The 21,126-nt window shown below is 52.4% G+C and overlaps 1 protein-coding gene across 1 annotated transcript in view; it reads right to left on the reverse strand.

The window, feature by feature from the left end:
• Positions 1-711: 711 nt before the first annotated feature.
• camk1b (calcium/calmodulin-dependent protein kinase Ib) overlaps positions 712-21,126 on the reverse strand; it is a 40,450-nt gene continuing 20,035 nt past the window's right edge. The window contains exons 3-12 of the mRNA XM_084463782.1: positions 20,064-20,195; positions 17,286-17,360; positions 16,020-16,158; positions 7,279-7,405; positions 7,079-7,154; positions 6,288-6,400; positions 5,461-5,539; positions 5,016-5,103; positions 3,765-3,870; positions 712-932 (exon numbers count right to left, since the gene is read on the reverse strand). Coding sequence (XP_084319908.1) covers positions 832-932; positions 3,765-3,870; positions 5,016-5,103; positions 5,461-5,539; positions 6,288-6,400; positions 7,079-7,154; positions 7,279-7,405; positions 16,020-16,158; positions 17,286-17,360; positions 20,064-20,195 — 1,036 coding nt within the window. The 3' untranslated portion in view covers positions 712-831. The remainder of the gene's footprint in view (positions 933-3,764; positions 3,871-5,015; positions 5,104-5,460; positions 5,540-6,287; positions 6,401-7,078; positions 7,155-7,278; positions 7,406-16,019; positions 16,159-17,285; positions 17,361-20,063; positions 20,196-21,126) is intronic.

The raw sequence follows: 21,126 nt of genomic DNA on the forward strand, positions 1-21,126 counted from the left end.
TGGGCAGAGAGGTGAAGGAGGGCGGGCCCACCACAGAGCACCGCCTCTCCCTGCTCACTTTAAAAACACAAACACATTTCACGTGTTCAGAAAATCTAATCTTTTTTTCTCTTCGGCGGAAGTCGCATTTTGGGACGTAATACTGCAATATATGTCGCAGCGCAGATCGGACACGCGACTGCGATAGAAACGTACGCAGTGGGCTCGTGAGGATGTGCTGCTGCTCTCATCTGCAAAGGTTGAACATGAAGGGAGGGGGACGAAACAAAAGGTATTTATGTCAAGAAAAAAGAAACATGACCTGAAATATACGCGGCGCGCTGAATCAATAAAACGCCTGACTCAAACAAGCTCTGTCCTGCTACTGCGGAAAAACACAAAACCCCACCATACCCCAGGGGTGGGGGGGCACCACGGCCTCTCTCCCCCCCCCCCGCCCGCCCGCCGTCACCTAACCCTTCGCTATCATCCAGTAAGTGAAAGTCAACTCCTCTGAAGCAACGTTGTCAGCGTCATCACCATCATCAACATCCTCATTGTCAACCTCACTATCACCCCCCCGCCACCCCCCCACTCTCCCCCCCCCCCCCCCTCCCCAAAAACGACCAGCTACAATTATTCTCATCATCCTTGCTTCAGCCCACGTTACTTGAGTGGACATGTGTAGCCCCCCCCCCAACCCCACCCCCACCCCCACCCCCCCCCCCCCTCCGCAGGGGCCCGGTGGGAGGACCCCACCGGGTGATGGGGGAGAAGCAGAGGCCTCAGGGGTCGCCCCAGGAGTAAAAAAAAGGAGAGTCAGTGGGGTGGATGGGGCGGCTGGGCTGGCCCTCAGACCCTGCTGGTGGGGTGGCAGCGGTAGGTGGGGGCCAGGGACTCAGACTCATCAGCACCATCCGAAGGTTGGCAGCAGCCGCCCTCCGACTGGGACCCTGGGAGAGGAGAGAGGAGAGGAGAGAGGAGAGGAGGAGAGAGGAGAGGAGAGGAGAGAGGAGGAGAGAGGAGAGGAGAGAGGAGAGGAGAGGAGAGGAGAGGAGAGAGGAGAGGAGAGAGGAGAGGAGGAGAGGAGAGTTAGAGGAGAGGAGAGGAGAGAGGAGAGGAGAGGAGAGGAGAGGAGAGGAGAGGAGAGGAGAGAGGAGAGGAGAGGAGACGGGAGAGGAGAGAGGAGAGGAGAGGAGAGGAGAGGAGAGAGGAGAGAGGAGAGGAGAGGGGAGGGGAGGAGAGGAGAGGGGAGGGGAGGAGAGGAGAGGAGAGGGGAGAGGAGAGGAGAGGAGAGGAGAGGGGAGGAGAGGAGAGGAGAGGGGAGGAGAGGAGAGGGGAGGGGAGGAGAGAGGAGAGGAGAGAGGAGAGGAGAGGAGAGGAGACGGGAGAGGAGAGGGGAGAGGAGAGGAGAGGAGAGGAGAGGAGAGAGGAGAGGAGAGAGGAGGAGAGAGGAGAGGAGAGGGGAGAGGAGAGGAGAGGAGAGATGAGAGGAGAGAGGAGGAGAGAGGAGAGGAGAGGAGAGGAGAGGAGAGAGGAGGAGAGAGGAGAGGAGAGGAGAGGAGAGGAGAGGAGAGAGGAGAGGAGAGGAGAGAGGAGAGATGAGAGGAGAGAGGAGGAGAGAGGAGAGGAGAGGAGAGGAGAGGGGGAGAGAGGAGAGGAGAGGAGAGGGGGAGAGAGGAGAGGAGAGAGGAGAGGAGAGGAGAGAGGAGAGATGAGAGGAGAGAGGAGAGGAGAGGAGAGGGGGAGAGAGGAGAGGAGAGGAGAGGAGAGGAGAGGGGGAGAGAGGAGAGGAGAGGAGATGAGAGAGGAGAGGAGAGGAGAGGAGAGAGGAGAGGAGAGATGAGAGGAGAGAGGAGAGGAGAGGAGAGGAGAGGAGAGGAGAGGAGAGGAGAGAGGAGAGGAGAGGGGAGGAGACGGGAGAGGAGAGGAGAGAGGAGGAGAGAGGAGAGGAGAGGAGAGGAGAGAGGAGAGGAGAGGAGAGAGGAGAGAGGAGAGGAGAGGAGAGGAGAGGGGAGAGGAGAGGGGAGGAGAGAGGAGAGGAGAGGAGAGGAGAGAGGAGGAGAGAGGAGAGAGGAGAGGAGAGGAGAGGAGAGGAGAGGGGAGAGGAGAGGAGAGGGGAGGAGAGGAGAGAGGAGGAGAGAGGAGAGGAGAGGAGAGGGGAGAGGAGAGGAGAGAGGAGAGAGGAGAGGAGAGGAGAGGAGAGGAGAGGAGAGATGAGAGGAGAGGAGGAGGAGAGGAGAGGAGAGTTAGAGGAGAGCAGAGGAGATGAGGGGAGAGGAGAGGAGAGGGGAGGAGAGGAGAGGAGAGAGGAGAGAGGAGAGGAGAGGGGAGGAGAGGAGAGGGGAGGGGAGGAGAGATGAGAGGAGAGGAGAGTTAGAGGAGAGCAGAGGAGGAGGAGAGGAGAGGAGAGGAGAGGAGAGGAGATGAGAGGAGAGGGGAGGAGAGGAGAGGGGAGGGGAGGAGAGAGGAGAGAGGAGAGATGAGAGGAGAGGAGGAGGAGATGAGAGGAGAGTTAGAGGAGAGCATAGGAGATGAGAGGAGAGGAGAGGAGAGACGAGGTGGGGAGAGAGGAGAGGAAGTAAGAGGACGTAAGGTAAGTTATGAGGACATACAATTATATTAAGTCAAGTTAAGGCATGTTCTCTTTTATTGGCAAGACACGTTTCAAGACGGTCTTAAAGCCCAGGCCAAAGTATGGCAGACAGTCAACTCCAAACGAAGGATGATGGATGTTTGTATGCAGACATACGTTTGCACTAATACACCATATAATAAAAGACGCATCGGTATACAGAAAGGACGTTCCTCTTCCAGCCTGTTCCGCTGTGGATCCCGACCCATTGTGTCCATCACGTTAATCTGGGACCCAGCAGTCCTACCAAGTTAGACTAACAGACTTTCTATGGAGAGACATCCCAAAGTCTGGGCCTTGTTCCCTGTTTCATTACAGAGATATTCCACCCAGAGAAATACATTTGTGTGAGCGGTTGCTTTCGTAAGGGTTTTTTATTTCAGAAGGGGAAAGCATATTTCTGCAGTGGCCAGTCGACAGGGCGTTCGTTCTAACGTTCAGAGCCACTTTTCCACAGTTCACCAGTGCTGGCTGGAGTTTGTGTTCGCTGTTTGCCGACGACACGTGTACAATAATAAAACATGTAAATGAAACGAAACGCCTCGTTAGCCCTGATTGGACCTCGTCCACCATTAGTCTCAATCTGGAGTCTGCTTGGTGAGACCAATGTCAGGTATCTTCTGGTCCAGAGAGCCAGGCGCTACCAGCAGGCGCTGCTAATACCGCCCGCTAGCACCGCCGGCTAGCACCGCCCGCTAGCAGGCGCTGCTAACACCACCCGCTAGCACCGCCAGAGGAGAGTAGCAGGCACTGCTAGCCAGCGTTGCTAGCCGGCGGTGCTAGCGGGCGGTGCTAACCAGCAGTGCTAGCCAGAGGTGCTAGCTGGTGCTGCTAGCGGGCGCTGCTAGCGGGCGCTGCTAGCAGGCGGTGCTAACCAGCAGTGCTAGCCAGAGGTGCTAGCTGGCGCTGCTAGCGGGCGCTGCTAGCCGGCGCTGCTAGCGGGCGCTGCTAGCGGGCGCTGCTAGTGGGTGCTGCTAGCGGGCGCTGCTAGCCGGCGCTGCTAGCCGGCGGTGCTAGCGGGCGGTGCTAGCGGGCGGTGCTAGCGGGCGGTGCTAGCCGACGCTGCTAGCCGGCGCTGCTAGCCGGCGCTGCTAGCGGGCGCTGCTAGCGGGCGCTGCTAGCCGGCGGTGCTGGTGTGTGTGACCTGTACCTGGGAGGTCCTCCGGCAGCAGGCTGGGCTGGTTGGGTCCCTCCAGGCTGGTCCCCAGCTGCAGGCGGCGCATGTGGCGCACCACGGCCGTGGCGTTGAACGCTCGCTGTGGGACCACAGAGACCGCGTGGTGATGAACCTCGTCAGGAGGAAGGAACCAGGGATCCACTGCCTTTGAAGATCTCACTGTCTTTGTTTTACACCCCATTGTTGTGTAGCCTAGTCCTAACTAGACCTTCGTACTCGTTTCATTCGTACCGATGGTCTAGAGCTGCTATAGAGACAAACGATTGCTCACTTGAAGGCGGGTGCTGTTGAAGTTTAAAACCTGTTGGCTCTGCCCAGTGCCACTCCGGATCTGCCTTAACCAATCGCTAACGTTTGGGCCTGACGTATTTCATGCTTAGCAAACTCCTTCTCCACTAACGGAGCCAGCTGGAAAATTAAACTTTTCCCGAAACCCGTGGGAAGAAGCGCCACAACATCTTCACCACCAACAAAACTAAGCAAAGCCTGTTCCTGCTCCGGCTTTAATTTATCGATATTCGGCAGAGTTTCCACAAGAGACCGAATAGCTTCGTTAGCATCTTTCTTCATGTTCTTCCTGCTGCTTGCTGGTATTTGTTTTGACTACAACTGAAACTCTCTCAGGACCTGTACATCACTGTTCTCAGGCCGCGCCTCCAAACTTGAGGGAATAGAAAGCGTGTGAACATTACACTACACCCAGACCGAAGTACTGAAGGGAGATGAAGATTGAGTGGAAGTACGGAGGCGGGCGGAACCAGGATATTTGTTCTGTTTACTGTTGAGCAAGAGGGCGGCTGGAGAATTGTGTCGAGATAGTGAAGTGAAGATACGTTATTTGTAATGTGCGTAGAGCGTTTTTACTTGACAACTTTTGAATGTTGTACACTGAGCTATGATCCAGCCCTGCTGTAATGTGACGTACTGTACATCTCTCACTGTACACGTCTCCACGGGGTTCTGTGATTGTGTGCATCATGGTATCGTATTGTTGGTTCTCCGTGTGTCTCCGTTGCGTTATTTCCTAATGTGAATCAAATGTTGTCCAGTTGCCCCCGACTACAACGACCCCTTCCGCCCTGAAGACCAGACCTGCACTACAACAGCCAAACTACTCTTCTGTTGTTTGACTTATGGTCCAAAACTACATCAGGAATGAATGAGATGAAAGAGTGAATTCATTCCACATGGAGTGAGAGCATCACTGCTGGTATGTCGCCTCACCCTCCACTTGGTCTTGGCAAAGTTCTTTTTGATCTGTGCGCTGACGGACTCATGGATGTTCTTGTCCAGGGCCGTGTCCCCTGCAATCCTACACAACACAGAGCAGACACAACAACCACATATCAAAGGCCTGGTGCCTGGAGTGTGTTACTGTTTATGTGAAAGAAGTGTGTTTATGTATTGTGTCGGTCTGTGCGTGTGTATGTGTGGGGTGTGTGAGTATGCGTGCATGAGTGTGCACGTGTCTGTGTGTTTTGGTCTGTCTTTGTGTCCGTGTGTGTGTGTGTGTGCAGACGTGTGTATCTGTGTGTTTGGTTCGGTGTGATGATTTGGGAGTGTGTGTACGTGTTTGGGCCTGGGTTAAGTGTCTGTGTGTGTGAGTGTTTGGGACTGTGTGTATGTGTGTGTGCATGTGTGTGTGTGTGTATGTGTGTGTGTGCTCTACCAGGGGTGCTGCAGGGCCTGCTCACAGGTGTAGCGTGTCTTTGGGTCTTTCTCCATCAGGTGAACTATGAAGTCTTTGGCTGTTGAGACAGGAAACAGGAAACCAATTATTCACGGGCATCTGCTGTCATTTAGCACACACCCATTATAGAATAAAACATTATGTTGAGCCTTTGTGTCTGTAAAGATCACTAACAGCCAAGCAGCTGAACCGAGAAGAGTTTGGTCCACTTCAGTGGTTTCTTATTGCATTCTGTTAACAATTAGGGGTGTAACAAAAAACTATTTGAATCGGTGATTTAAAAGATGCGAATCTTCTGAATCAAACTGAATCGAATCGTTCCATTTTAAAAATTTATCGTTCCTGAATTGTATCGTACCCCATGTATCGAGATACGCATCGAATCGTCTTTTATTGGAGAGATGCACACCCCTAACAAATACACTTCTTCTCTAGTCTTTGATAAATCTTTTTGAAGGAAATGCCACATTTACAAGTTAATTCATTTTGTGAAATGATTGTCTACTTTCAACAAGAAATCCATTGCATCATACCCTCTCGAATTGAGCCGTGCCACATCGAATCGAATCGAAATCCTTCTGAATCGAACTGAATCGAATCGTTCCATTTTAAAAATGTATCGTTCCTGAATCGTACCGTACCCCATGTATCGAGATACGCATCGAATCGTCTTTTATTGGAGAGATGCACACCCCTAATATATATATATATATAAACATGTAGGCTATAGTAGCCTCCATGATAGCCTATTATTACTTCAACTGACCAAATGAGGTGGATTAGTAGTGATCACATTCCCCCCCTACCAGATTCGGAGATGTCGTCCCAGTAGGGAGAGTCAAACTCGTACTCTGCCTTGAGGATCTGCTCAAAGAGTTTAGAGTCGTTCTCGTCGTAGAACGGAGGGTAGCCACACAACCTGGGACAGCAGAGGAAGGGAGGTTATTCATTCAGCGATGAGGAGGACCGGACCCCACCACCTCCTGTTGATGGACAGGGAGGACCGAGGTAGGACAGAGAGACAGACGGTGTGTTCCAGACGCCTCCGACACCAGCCTTCAGAGACAGACGGTGTGTTCCAGATGCTTCCGAGGTCCAAGCGGGGAAATCTCCCAGCTTTCTTGCGGCAATTCTCGGAGGCACGCCCCCCATTTGGTCGCGCCCCCCCTCGGAATTCTGAGAGTAGACGGAGCTCAGTGACGACGCTCTCAACAAAAATGGCTGCTCCCGTGAAGAGATTTCATTTTCTTTGTATTTGTACCACGTTGGTCATTTTAATGTCGATTTTAAATGCTCTTACACACTTGATTACAGTGCTATTTTATTCCGGTCACCAATGTCTGCATTGCTCGGTCTTGCTGTGCGTGCGACACAATGTAAAGTTGTGTTGTTCGTTTTCGAGCTGGTTCGCTAAAGAGGCTAATGTCGCTAACAATAACAACGACTAGCCAATGACACGACGCGATCACAAAGACGAACGGGAACGCTATAAGTGCTACGAGACAGGAAATGACGTCACAAGTGCAACTTCGGAGGGCTGGTGTCCGAGGCATCTGGAACACACCAAGAGCATTCACACGACCACACAGGAGCTCACAGTATGTAGGCGATAACTCCGATAGACCAGCAGTCCACTGCCTTACTGTACGGTTTCTGAGCCAGGACTTCTGGAGCTGAGGAACATAAAGGGTAGCGATGAATGCGCTGACTCACAAGTTAAATATGCAGTATAAAACACACACACACACACACACACACACACACACACACACACAGAAGAAGGTGAGCAGTTCGTACCGACGTAGCCCGGCGTTCCGCAGGCCGTGGACATGACGCTGCCAGACGCCTCGATCTTGGACAGGCCGAAGTCACTGATCATGATCTTGGAGTCCTCGTCCATGCTGTAGTACAGCAGGTTCTCCGGCTGTCGGAAACCATGGAAACAAAACCAGAGGTCTTCAACCCCCGTCCCCACAACGACACAAACCAGAGCCTCCAGCCACACAACGACAACACAAACCAGAGCCCTCAGCCCCACAACGACACAAACCAGAGCCCTCAGCCCCACAACAACAACACAAACCAGAGCCCTCAGCCCCACAACGACAACACAAACCAGAGCCCTCAGCCGCACAACGACAACACAAACCAGAGCCTCCAGCCCCACAACGACAACACAAACCAGAGCCCTCAGCCCCACAACAACAACACAAACCAGAGCCCTCAGCCGCACAACAACACAAACCAGAGCCCTCAGCCCCACAACGACAACACAAACCAGAGCCCTCAGCCCCACAACAACAACACAAACCAGAGCCCTCAGCCCCACAACGACAACACAAACCAGAGCCCTCAGCCCCCTGTCACACAACGACAACAACACAAACCAGAGCCCTCAGCCCCACAACAACACAAACCAGAGCCCTCAGCCCCACAACGACAACACAAACCAGAGCCCTCAGCCCCACAACAACGACAACACAAACCAGAGCCCTCAGCCCCACAACAACAACAACACAAACCAGAGCCCTCAGCCCCACAACAACAACAACACAAACCAGAGCCCTCAGCCGCACAACGACAACACAAACCAGAGCCCTCAGCCCCACAACAACAACACAAACCAGAGCCCTCAGCCCCACAACAACAACAACACAAACCAGAGCCCTCAGCCCCACAACAACAACAACACAAACCAGAGCCCTCAGCCCCACAACAACAACACAAACCAGAGCCCTCAGCCCCACAACAACACAAACCAGAGCCCTCAGCCCCACAACAACAACAACACAAACCAGAGCCCTCAGCCCCACAACAACAACACAAACCAGAGCCCTCAGCCCCACAACAACAACACAAACCAGAGCCCTCAGCCCCACAACAACAACACAAACCAGAGCCCTCAGCCCCACAACAACAACACAAACCAGAGCCCTCAGCCCCACAACAACAACACAAACCAGAGCCCTCAGCCCCACAACAACAACACAAACCAGAGCCCTCAGCCCCACAACAACAACACAAACCAGAGCCCTCAGCCCCACAACAACAACAACACAAACCAGAGCCCTCAGCCCCACAACAACAACACAAACCAGAGCCCTCAGCCCCACAACAACGACAACACAAACCAGAGCCCTCAGCCCCACAACGACAACACAAACCAGAGCCCTCAGCCGCACAACGACAACACAAACCAGAGCCCTCAGCCGCACAACAACAACACAAACCAGAGCCCTCAGCCCCACAACGACAACACAAACCAGAGCCCTCAGCCCCACAACAACAACAACACAAACCAGAGCCCTCAGCCCCACAACAACAACACAAACCAGAGGTCTTCAACCCCACAACGACAACACAAACCAGAGCCCTCAGCCCCACAACGACAACACAAACCAGAGGTCTTCAACCCCACAACAACAACAACACAAACCAGAGCCCTCAGCCCCACAACAACAACACAAACCAGAGCCCTCAGCCCCACAACAACAACAACACAAACCAGAGCCCTCAGCCCCACAACAACAACAACACAAACCAGAGCCCTCAGCCCCACAACAACAACAACACAAACCAGAGCCCTCAGCCGCACAACAACAACACAAACCAGAGCCCTCAGCCCCACAACAACAACACAAACCAGAGCCTCCAGCCCCACAACAACAACAACACAAACCAGAGCCCTCAGCCCCACAACAACAACAACACAAACCAGAGCCCTCAGCCGCACAACGACAACAACACAAACCAGAGCCCTCAGCCCCACAACAACAACACAAACCAGAGCCCTCAGCCCCACAACAACAACAACACAAACCAGAGCCCTCAGCCCCACAACAACAACACAAACCAGAGCCCTCAGCCCCACAACAACAACAACACAAACCAGAGCCCTCAGCCCCACAACAACGACAACACAAACCAGAGCCCTCAGCCGCACAACAACAACACAAACCAGAGCCCTCAGCCCCACAACGACAACAACACAAACCAGAGCCCTCAGCCCCACAACAACAACACAAACCAGAGCCCTCAGCCCCACAACAACAACACAAACCAGAGCCCTCAGCCCCACAACGACAACAACACAAACCAGAGCCACCAGCCCCACAACGACAACACAAACCAGAGCCCTCAGCCCCACAACGACAACACAAACCAGAGCCCTCAGCCGCACAACGACAACACAAACCAGAGCCCTCAGCCCCACAACAACAACAACACAAACCAGAGCCCTCAGCCCCACAACAACAACACAAACCAGAGCCCTCAGCCGCACAACGACAACACAAACCAGAGCCCTCAGCCCCACAACAACAACACAAACCAGAGCCCTCAGCCCCACAACAACAACACAAACCAGAGCCCTCAGCCCCACAACAACAACACAAACCAGAGCCCTCAGCCCCACAACAACAACACAAACCAGAGCCCTCAGCCCCACAACAACAACAACACAAACCAGAGCCCTCAGCCCCACAACAACAACACAAACCAGAGCCCTCAGCCCCACAACAACGACAACACAAACCAGAGCCCTCAGCCCCACAACGACAACACAAACCAGAGCCCTCAGCCGCACAACGACAACACAAACCAGAGCCCTCAGCCGCACAACAACAACACAAACCAGAGCCCTCAGCCCCACAACGACAACACAAACCAGAGCCCTCAGCCCCACAACAACAACAACACAAACCAGAGCCCTCAGCCCCACAACAACAACACAAACCAGAGGTCTTCAACCCCACAACGACAACACAAACCAGAGCCCTCAGCCCCACAACGACAACACAAACCAGAGGTCTTCAACCCCACAACAACAACAACACAAACCAGAGCCCTCAGCCCCACAACAACAACACAAACCAGAGCCCTCAGCCCCACAACAACAACAACACAAACCAGAGCCCTCAGCCCCACAACAACAACAACACAAACCAGAGCCCTCAGCCCCACAACAACAACAACACAAACCAGAGCCCTCAGCCGCACAACAACAACACAAACCAGAGCCCTCAGCCCCACAACAACAACACAAACCAGAGCCTCCAGCCCCACAACAACAACAACACAAACCAGAGCCCTCAGCCCCACAACAACAACAACACAAACCAGAGCCCTCAGCCGCACAACGACAACAACACAAACCAGAGCCCTCAGCCCCACAACAACAACACAAACCAGAGCCCTCAGCCCCACAACAACAACAACACAAACCAGAGCCCTCAGCCCCACAACAACGACAACACAAACCAGAGCCCTCAGCCGCACAACAACAACACAAACCAGAGCCCTCAGCCCCACAACGACAACAACACAAACCAGAGCCCTCAGCCCCACAACAACAACACAAACCAGAGCCCTCAGCCCCACAACAACAACACAAACCAGAGCCCTCAGCCCCACAACGACAACAACACAAACCAGAGCCACCAGCCCCACAACGACAACACAAACCAGAGCCCTCAGCCCCACAACGACAACACAAACCAGAGCCCTCAGCCGCACAACGACAACACAAACCAGAGCCCTCAGCCCCACAACAACAACAACACAAACCAGAGCCCTCAGCCCCACAACAACAACACAAACCAGAGCCCTCAGCCGCACAACGACAACACAAACCAGAGCCCTCAGCCCCACAACAACAACACAAACCAGAGCCCTCAGCCCCACAACAACAACACAAACCAGAGCCCTCAGCCCCACAACAACAACACAAACCAGAGCCCTCAGCCGCACAACGACAACACAAACCAGAGCCCTCAGCCCCACAACGACAACACAAACCAGAGCCTCCAGCCACACAACAACAACACAAACCAGAGCCCTCAGCCGCACAACGACAACAACACAAACCAGAGGTCTTCAACCCCACAACGACAACAACACAAACCAGAGCCCTCAGCCCCACAACAACACAAACCAGAGCCCTCAGCCGCACAACGACAACACAAACCAGAGCCCTCAGCCCCACAACGACAACACAAACCAGAGCCCTCAGCCGCACAACGACAACAACACAAACCAGAGCCCTCAGCCCCACAACAACACAAACCAGAGCCCTCAGCCGCACAACGACAACACAAACCAGAGCCCTCAGCCCCACAACAACACAAACCAGAGCCCTCAGCCGCACAACGACAACACAAACCAGAGCCCTCAGCCCCACAACGACAACACAAACCAGAGCCCTCAGCCGCACAACGACAACAACACAAACCAGAGCCCTCAGCCCCACAACAACAACAACACAAACCAGAGCCCTCAGCCCCACAACAACAACAACACAAACCAGAGCCCTCAGCCCCACAACAACAACAACACAAACCAGAGCCCTCAGCCCCACAACAACAACAACACAAACCAGAGCCCTCAGCCCCACAACAACAACACAAACCAGAGCCCTCAGCCCCACAACAACAACAACACAAACCAGAGCCCTCAGCCCCACAACAACAACACAAACCAGAGCCCTCAGCCCCACAACAACAACAACACAAACCAGAGCCCTCAGCCCCACAACAACAACAACACAAACCAGAGCCCTCAGCCCCACAACGACAACACAAACCAGAGCCCTCAGCCCCACAACAACGACAACACAAACCAGAGCCCTCAGCCGCACAACAACAACACAAACCAGAGCCCTCAGCCCCACAACAACAACAACACAAACCAGAGCCCTCAGCCCCACAACGACAACACAAACCAGAGCCCTCAGCCCCACAACGACAACACAAACCAGAGCCCTCAGCCCCACAACAACAACAACACAAACCAGAGCCCTCAGCCCCACAACAACAACACAAACCAGAGCCCTCAGCCCCACAACAACAACAACACAAACCAGAGCCCTCAGCCCCACAACGACAACACAAACCAGAGCCCTCAGCCCCACAACAACAACAACACAAACCAGAGCCCTCAGCCCCACAACGACAACACAAACCAGAGCCCTCAGCCCCACAACAACAACACAAACCAGAGCCACCAGCCCCACAACGACAACACAAACCAGAGCCCTCAGCCCCACAACAACAACACAAACCAGAGCCCTCAGCCCCACAACAACAACACAAACCAGAGCCCTCAGCCCCACAACAACGACAACACAAACCAGAGCCCTCAGCCCCACAACAACAACAACACAAACCAGAGCCCTCAGCCCCACAACGACAACACAAACCAGAGCCCTCAGCCCCACAACAACAACACAAACCAGAGCCACCAGCCCCACAACGACAACACAAACCAGAGCCCTCAGCCCCACAACAACAACACAAACCAGAGCCCTCAGCCCCACAACAACAACACAAACCAGAGCCCTCAGCCCCACAACAACGACAACACAAACCAGAGCCCTCAGCCCCACAACAACAACAACACAAACCAGAGCCCTCAGCCCCACAACGACAACACAAACCAGAGCCCTCAGCCCCACAACAACGACAACACAAACCAGAGCCCTCAGCCGCACAACAACAACACAAACCAGAGCCCTCAGCCCCACAACAACAACAACACAAACCAGAGCCCTCAGCCCCACAACAACGACACAAACCAGAGCCCTCAGCCCCACAACAACAACACAAACCAGAGCCCTCAGCCCCACAACAACGACACAAACCAGAGCCCTCAGCCCCACAACAACAACACAAACCAGAGCCCTCAGCCCCACAACAACAACAACACAAACCAGAGCCCTCAGCCCCACAACAACAACACAAACCAGAGCCCTCAGCCCCACAACAACAACAACACAAACCAGAGCCCTCAGCCCCACAACAACAACACAAACCAGAGCCCTCAGCCCCACAACAACAACAACACAAACCAGAGCCCTCAGCCCCACAACAACAACACAAACCAGAGCCCTCAGCCCCACAACAACAACAACACAAACCAGAGCCCTCAGCCCCACAACAACGACACAAACCAGAGCCCTCAGCCGCACAACAACAACACAAACCAGAGCCCTCAGCCCCACAACAACAACACAAACCAGAGCCCTCAGCCCTCAGCCCCACAACGACAACACAAACCAGAGCCCTCAGCCGCACAACGACAACACAAACCAGAGCCCTCAGCCGCACAACAACGACAACACAAACCAGAGCCCTCAGCCCCACAACAACAACAACACAAACCAGAGCCCTCAGCCCCACAACAACAACACAAACCAGAGCCCTCAGCCCCACAACAACAACACAAACCAGAGCCCTCAGCCCCACAACAACGACAACACAAACCAGAGCCCTCAGCCCCACAACAACAACAACACAAACCAGAGCCCTCAGCCCCACAATGACAACAACACAAACCAGAGCCCTCAGCCCCACAACAACAACACAAACCAGAGCCCTCAGCCGCACAACAACAACAACACAAACCAGAGCCCTCAGCCCCACAACAACAACAACACAAACCAGAGCCCTCAGCCCCACAACGACAACACAAACCAGAGCCCTCAGCCGCACAACAACAACACAAACCAGAGCCCTCAGCCCCACAACAACAACACAAACCAGAGCCTCCAGCCCCACAACAACAACAACACAAACCAGAGCCCTCAGCCCCACAACAACAACAACACAAACCAGAGCCCTCAGCCCCACAACAACAACAACACAAACCAGAGCCCTCAGCCCCACAACAACAACACAAACCAGAGCCCTCAGCCCCACAACAACGACAACACAAACCAGAGCCCTCAGCCGCACAACAACAACACAAACCAGAGCCCTCAGCCCCACAATGACAACAACACAAACCAGAGCCCTCAGCCCCACAACAACACAAACCAGAGCCCTCAGCCCCACAACGACAACACAAACCAGAGCCCTCAGCCGCACAACGACAACACAAACCAGAGCCCTCAGCCCCACAACAACACAAACCAGAGCCCTCAGCCCCACAACAACAACACAAACCAGAGCCTCCAGCCCCACAACAACAACAACACAAACCAGAGCCCTCAGCCCTCTGTCACACAACAACACAAACCAGAGCCCTCAGCCCCACAACAACAACACAAACCAGAGCCCTCAGCCCCACAACAACAACACAAACCAGAGCCCTCAGCCCCACAACAACACAAACCAGAGCCCTCAGCCCCACAACAACAACACAAACCAGAGCCCTCAGCCGCACAACGACAACACAAACCAGAGCCCTCAGCCCCACAACAACACAAACCAGAGCCCTCAGCCCCACAACAACAACACAAACCAGAGCCCTCATCCCCACAACAACAACACAAACCAGAGCCCTCAGCCGCACAACGACAACACAAACCAGAGCCCTCAGCCCCACAACGACAACACAAACCAGAGCCCTCAGCCCCACAACAACAACACAAACCAGAGGTCTTCAACCCCACAACGACAACAACACAAACCAGAGCCCTCAGCCCCACAACAACACAAACCAGAGCCCTCAGCCGCACAACGACAACACAAACCAGAGCCCTCAGCCCCACAACGACAACACAAACCAGAGCCCTCAGCCGCACAACGACAACAACACAAACCAGAGCCCTCAGCCCCACAACAACAACAACACAAACCAGAGCCCTCAGCCCCACAACAACAACAACACAAACCAGAGCCCTCAGCCCCACAACAACAACAACACAAACCAGAGCCCTCAGCCCCACAACAACAACAACACAAACCAGAGCCCTCAGCCCCACAACAACAACAACACAAACCAGAGCCCTCAGCCCCACAACAACAACACAAACCAGAGCCCTCAGCCCCACAACAACAACAACACAAACCAGAGCCCTCAGCCCCACAACAACAACACAAACCAGAGCCCTCAGCCCCACAACAACAACAACACAAACCAGAGCCCTCAGCCCCACAACAACAACAACACAAACCAGAGCCCTCAGCCCCACAACAACAACACAAACCAGAGCCCTCAGCCCCACAACAACAACACAAACCAGAGCCCTCAGCCCCCTGTCACACAACAACAACACAAACCAGAGCCCTCAGCCCTCAGCCCCCTGTCACACAACAACACAAACCAGAGCCTCCAGCCACACAACAACAACACATCTCAAGGTGACTGCTGCCGTCTCAATGGGGTCAAACATTCCTTGATAAGGAACCGTTGTACGCGTTACGCGGTGGGCGTGGGGGCGTGTCCTCCCCATGGATCTACTTTCACTGTGGGCCGATGTCCAGGTCATCAAAGGTCTAATTATTTGTACTAATTACCGTGTATGTTGACAATTCAAACACAGTGAATCACTGGCGATTGATCTGATCCTATCGTCTCCTAACATCGTAATTGGGAGGGGAGCATGTGGATATCTGGAATTATTTCTACACGGCATTCAGCAGCACAGGTAATCAACCAATCATTGGAACACAAGTGGAGCATGAAAGACATTTTTCAATGCTTCACTGTGCAAATGTTTACTACGCAGGAAGTAAACATTACCGAGGCTGTCACTGGCTTAGTAAAACATGCAAATGTTTTAACGCCCTAACGCAGCACTGTGAGGACTGTGAGCTCACCTTGAGGTCGCGGTGGACGATGCCCATGTCGTGGAGGTATTTCACAGCATCCAGGATCTGTTGGATGAGTTTGCTGGCGTCCTTCTCTGTGTAGAAGCCCTTCTCTATGATGCGGTCGAACAACTCCCCGCCAGAAACCCTGCACCAGAGACCTCTCGGTTAGGAACAGATTCCTTTGAAACGCAAGGTGTAGGACCTGACCAATGTTGTAATGTCTGAACAGCACGCAGGCATTGTTGAGAGAGACGCTGTTCTCCTCTTCACCGGCTCCATGTCTGAATGAACTGTAATTTGTTATTTAGTCTTTGTAATTTAGCATCTGCTAAATGAAAATAGTAACTAGCGTTGAAATCATGAGCCTCATATCACTACTCAACATATTGTTGTCACTTCATTGTATTCTATTTATTGACCACTAGGTGGAGGCCGCTAAACGTGTGTTCAACAGAACCAGAACACACACCATGAACAATGATATCATGAGACACACACACACACACACACACACACACACACACACACACACACACACACGCAGGTAGGCCTAATGAGATCAGGGAATACATGACGAAAGGACACATGACAAAAAGTTTAAAAATAGAAAGGGGTGAAGACAGGGGAGGATAGGTTTGTTTCCCATGACTTCCATGAACACCAATGTTATTTGTCATGTAAGAATAATTGCACACCGTACTGTTCCTCCTTTTAATTGCCATCTTTGAGGCTTCCATGTTCAAGACACCATATTTTATCCAGCTGAGTAGGCTATAATTAAATTATTACATTCTATATTATTCAGAGTGAGATGTGGCCGTGACAATATGCGGTAAAACGGGATGTGAGAGTGCTTTGATCCAGTGTAAATTTAATTGAAAATCCCAGACAATGTTTATGCATATTGCATGTTTCACATATCCCACTTTCCAGTCACTCTAGCCTTCATCTCTCTCTCTCTTGTCTCTTATGTGAGGGGGAAATGCTGACAGCCAGATGGTGTGAGGGAACTCCCTAATGGTTATAATTGAGTGTGAATGGTAAAAGTGTCTATGTGTGTGTGTGTGTTTGCATGTGTCTCTGTGTTTATATAGCTGCATGTGTGTGTGTGTGTGTGTGTGTGTGTGTGTGTGTGTGTGTGTGCGTGCGTGTGTGTGTGTGTGTGCAGTGCAATAATTAAGGCGTGACACACCACTAACAAGGAGCTTCAAACACACACATCACAAAAGCCTGTCAGGTGCGCTTGGCCCACACACCCACGTTCATACTCACAGCTGCATGACCAGGTACAGGTGGGATTTACTCTCAAAGATGTCCTCCAGAGATACGATGTTGGCATGTTTGAGTCTGTGAGTGGGAAGACGAAGAGAGAGATAAATATAGTGAGGAAGGTTTCACATTCATTACAGTATTGTTTCACTGTGAGAGCTTGCTAGAGGTAGACTCTATCTCGCCCCAGCAATATCCATAAGAACAATGAAAAAAGATGGGAATATAATTCCTCACAGTGATTGTCATGTGTTGTCTGGGGGTCAGCTAAACCACCCTCTTTGCTACCTCACTGAGCACAACCCAACCCAGAGCCACAGCCCGTAGAAGTGGCCTCGCCTCTTTGCAGAAAACAGGGCCCTAATTGGCTGAGCGCCGTATTCTGATACTTCCCAAGACCTGTTGGCGTGGTGACGGCGAGAAGCGGATGAGTCACCTGGAGGCGCAAAGTTAGTGAACTCACAACGCGCAGTTATCTCACAGTGTGGGACAGACTGCACCAGACATTGTGACATTCTGTCTTCTAACCAGGACATTCTGACAGACTCTGACACAGACACACACACAAACACACAATTACTGTAGAAATATCGACTAGCATTCAAGAAAGTCCAATAGTGTACCAGCCTATGTCACTTGGATCACAGACTTTGGCTGCAGAAGAACAGCAGCTCCATGCTGCCCCCTTGTGGCTGTAAGGGCGATGTCTACACACAGAGCGGTGTGACAGGAGGATTCAATGCATTCCTTCTACACACATTTGGATTCTGCCATAATTACCAGGACTAACCCGAACCCTTATCAAATATTGTACCTACGTACGGATGAACAAGCAATCACACGTACTGAATAACATGGCTGAATCAACGGCCTCACTGAAATGAAATTGAGATAATTGTGATAAACAATTCTGAGGTACTTGACAGGACAGAGAACGACATTCTGCATTCAACAGCTAAACAACAGACAGCGGCAAAACACTTTGCAATGAAAATCTAACAAACCCATTGATCAGACAATATAGCGTTTCTCCCGCTATATTGTGAGACGCCCAGAGCCCTCCTGTGTGGGCAGACACCTTGGACTAAACACCTTGTGTGTGTGTGTGTGTGTGTGTGTGTGTGTGTGTGTGTGTGTGTGTGTGTGTGTGTGTGTGTGTGTGTGTCTATGTGGGTCTTCAAAGTCAGCAAGGCCTTCACTGTACTGGAGCATTGAGTCACTCTCTCCTCATATCAAATGATTACAGTGACTCATTCATTATTATTTACTTATCCATGCACCTCTCTTTAACCAGGCTCATAGATGTCCATTTCCACCACCACCCGTTTCCAATGGGGGCTTCTTAACCCGGCGGACTCCCCCACAAACCGGCCTCGAACCAACAACCTTCTACCGCCCGAACACAGTTTCCAGCATGGAAGGGGATTAGTGCTGTGGCGTAACGACGGAAGGGGGACCTTCATCCATCTTCATCAATGTCTTTGTTCCTCTGAAGAGATACTTCTGTGATTGGATTAAATGATTAACTGATTGAAACGGTCAGATGAGGGGCGTGCTCAAAACCGTTGTGCAAGCTGTGCAGCCTTGCTTACGCGCACGCGCATGCACACACACACACACACACGCACGCACACACACACACACACACACCTGCACACACACACCTGCACACACACACACACACACCCACACACACAAAACTATATGAATAATGTATGTATTCATGCGTGCAAGATGAGCATGTGTGTACACATCTTGCTTGCTTGTCTGATCTTCTGCACATGAGAGGTGAACGGGCAGGTTCTCTACGTGGCTGTGAGGCGTGTAGGTCTGGCAGGATGATGTAACCATACAGCCCTTCAATGCTATCTGTATTGATGGCTGCTGCCAAACAGCATGCAAGGGAATTGGCAGCAGATACCATTTCATCACACGAGGAGTGTCTGTTGTGTATGACTCCACGGTCTGGGTCTACCCCTTTTAACTCGGACTGCAACCCTCTCATGGAGCCAGGGGAGCGGAGGGACGGTTTCGGACCAATGAATATACTGAATAGTATTTACATCCGTCCCCCCATGGCAATACATGCGTCCTTGCTTCGCACCGTGAAGGAATGAATGATGATGACTGATGATGTCCCAGCAGAGATACCGAGCGGACCTCTTGAGACTATACACTGTAGCAACAATCCTCAGGCCACCGTTTCTTTCAGTTCACCACAGTTTTGCAACCCCAAAAAAATTGCTCCCACCCCCGCACCCACATCTCCCATTCCACAGACCTCACCTAAGGATGGCTGCATATCGGCAATGGATGTGAGCCTCATGTAACCCAGGCAACAAGGACTCTATAAATAGCTTTAGGACCCAACGTAGTTCAGTCATTTCCGCCCTGGCTCTGTAATTCCTCCACTTCTACGGAGAAGGCTTTTCAAACCGCTCCACAATTGCTGGGGAACAAGGTCAGTTGGGTTTGTCTCAGAAACTATGCCATGTATCCATAAATCCCCATTACTTGTGGCGTCAACCCCTATTCGTCAGTAGCCGTTCACTAATCAGGTCAATCACTATTGACCTAGTAGGTCAATAGCTGTGCGTTGATAGGTGTTTGTGATAGCTGTTCATTGCCTGCTGGACAAGAGTTCACCACCAGGTGTTGAGTCTGCAACCCACTTTCATGGAACCTGGAAGTGGCTTTGGATGAAAGTCGTCTGCTACCTGTGAACGTGAATGTAAATATGATGTAAAGGAAGGGATGGAAGGTTAATGGAAGGCCCCTCACTTATGCAGGACGGCAATCTCGTTCTCGATGCTGTTCTCCTTGCCCTCCAGGGCTTTCTTGGGGATGCACTTGATGGCCACCAGCTTCTGGGTCCTCTTCTCCTCGGCCAGGACCACCTCGGAGAACGCTCCCCTGAAACACAAACCACACGGCCAAGCCCCGTTAGACCCTCCATCCCTGTGCACACCACGCTCTCGTTCGCTTGAGCACCCTCTCCCCTCTCCCCCTCTCCCCTCTCCCCCTCTCCCCTCTCCCCTCTCCCCTCTCCCCCTCTCCCCTCTCCCCTCTCCCCCTCTCCCCCTCTCCCCTCTCCCCCTCTCCCCTCTCCCCTCTCCCCCTCTCCTCTCTCCCCCTCTCCCCCTCTCCCCCTTTCCCCTCTCCCCTCTCCCCCTCTCCCCTCTCCCCTCTCCCCCTCTCCCCCTCTCCCCTCTCCCCCTCTCCCCTCTCCCCCTCTACCCTCTCCCCCTCTCCCCTCTCCCCCTCTCTCCCTCTCCCCTCTCCCCCTCTCCCCTCTCCCCTGACCCAAGCTTCAGGTGAACTGTCTTGATGACGGACGTGTCGATTAGCTAACCCTAGACCCAATAAATCATGATTAAGTGGCTGTGGACCGGATGCTAAATAACCAAGTCAGTCAAAGTTCAGCCCAGGTGGGATCTCTTGTCGTTGAGTGACGTTGCTCCATACATTCAAAAGCTTGGTTTAGTAGGATGACTGCCTCCTTTAATTTGCAGTAAATTGCCCACTTCTACAAGTCTTCATTATACAGTCTTGGTTATAATAGTTTAGTATAAATACTTCACATGGTGAGATCAAATTGTTGTATTTCATGTGGCCGTGTTGCGTGGGTGTGTGCATTGGCACTGTTGGTCACTCTAATGCTCAACCAGAAAATGTATTTTGATCTGAATAAATTCATAGCCCGGCACTTTTAAGCATTTGCCAAAAAATATGCCAGATGGCCACACTGTGCAAATCTCATCCATGAGTGTATGTACCCATCGTCATGCTTTCTCTCTCTGGCTCTTCTCTCTTCCGCTTCACAGTTATACATTAACAGCCATCA

The sequence above is a fragment of the Micromesistius poutassou genome (assembly GCF_964030765.1).
Source record: "Micromesistius poutassou genome assembly, chromosome: 2".
Lineage (NCBI taxonomy): Eukaryota > Metazoa > Chordata > Actinopteri > Gadiformes > Gadidae > Micromesistius > Micromesistius poutassou.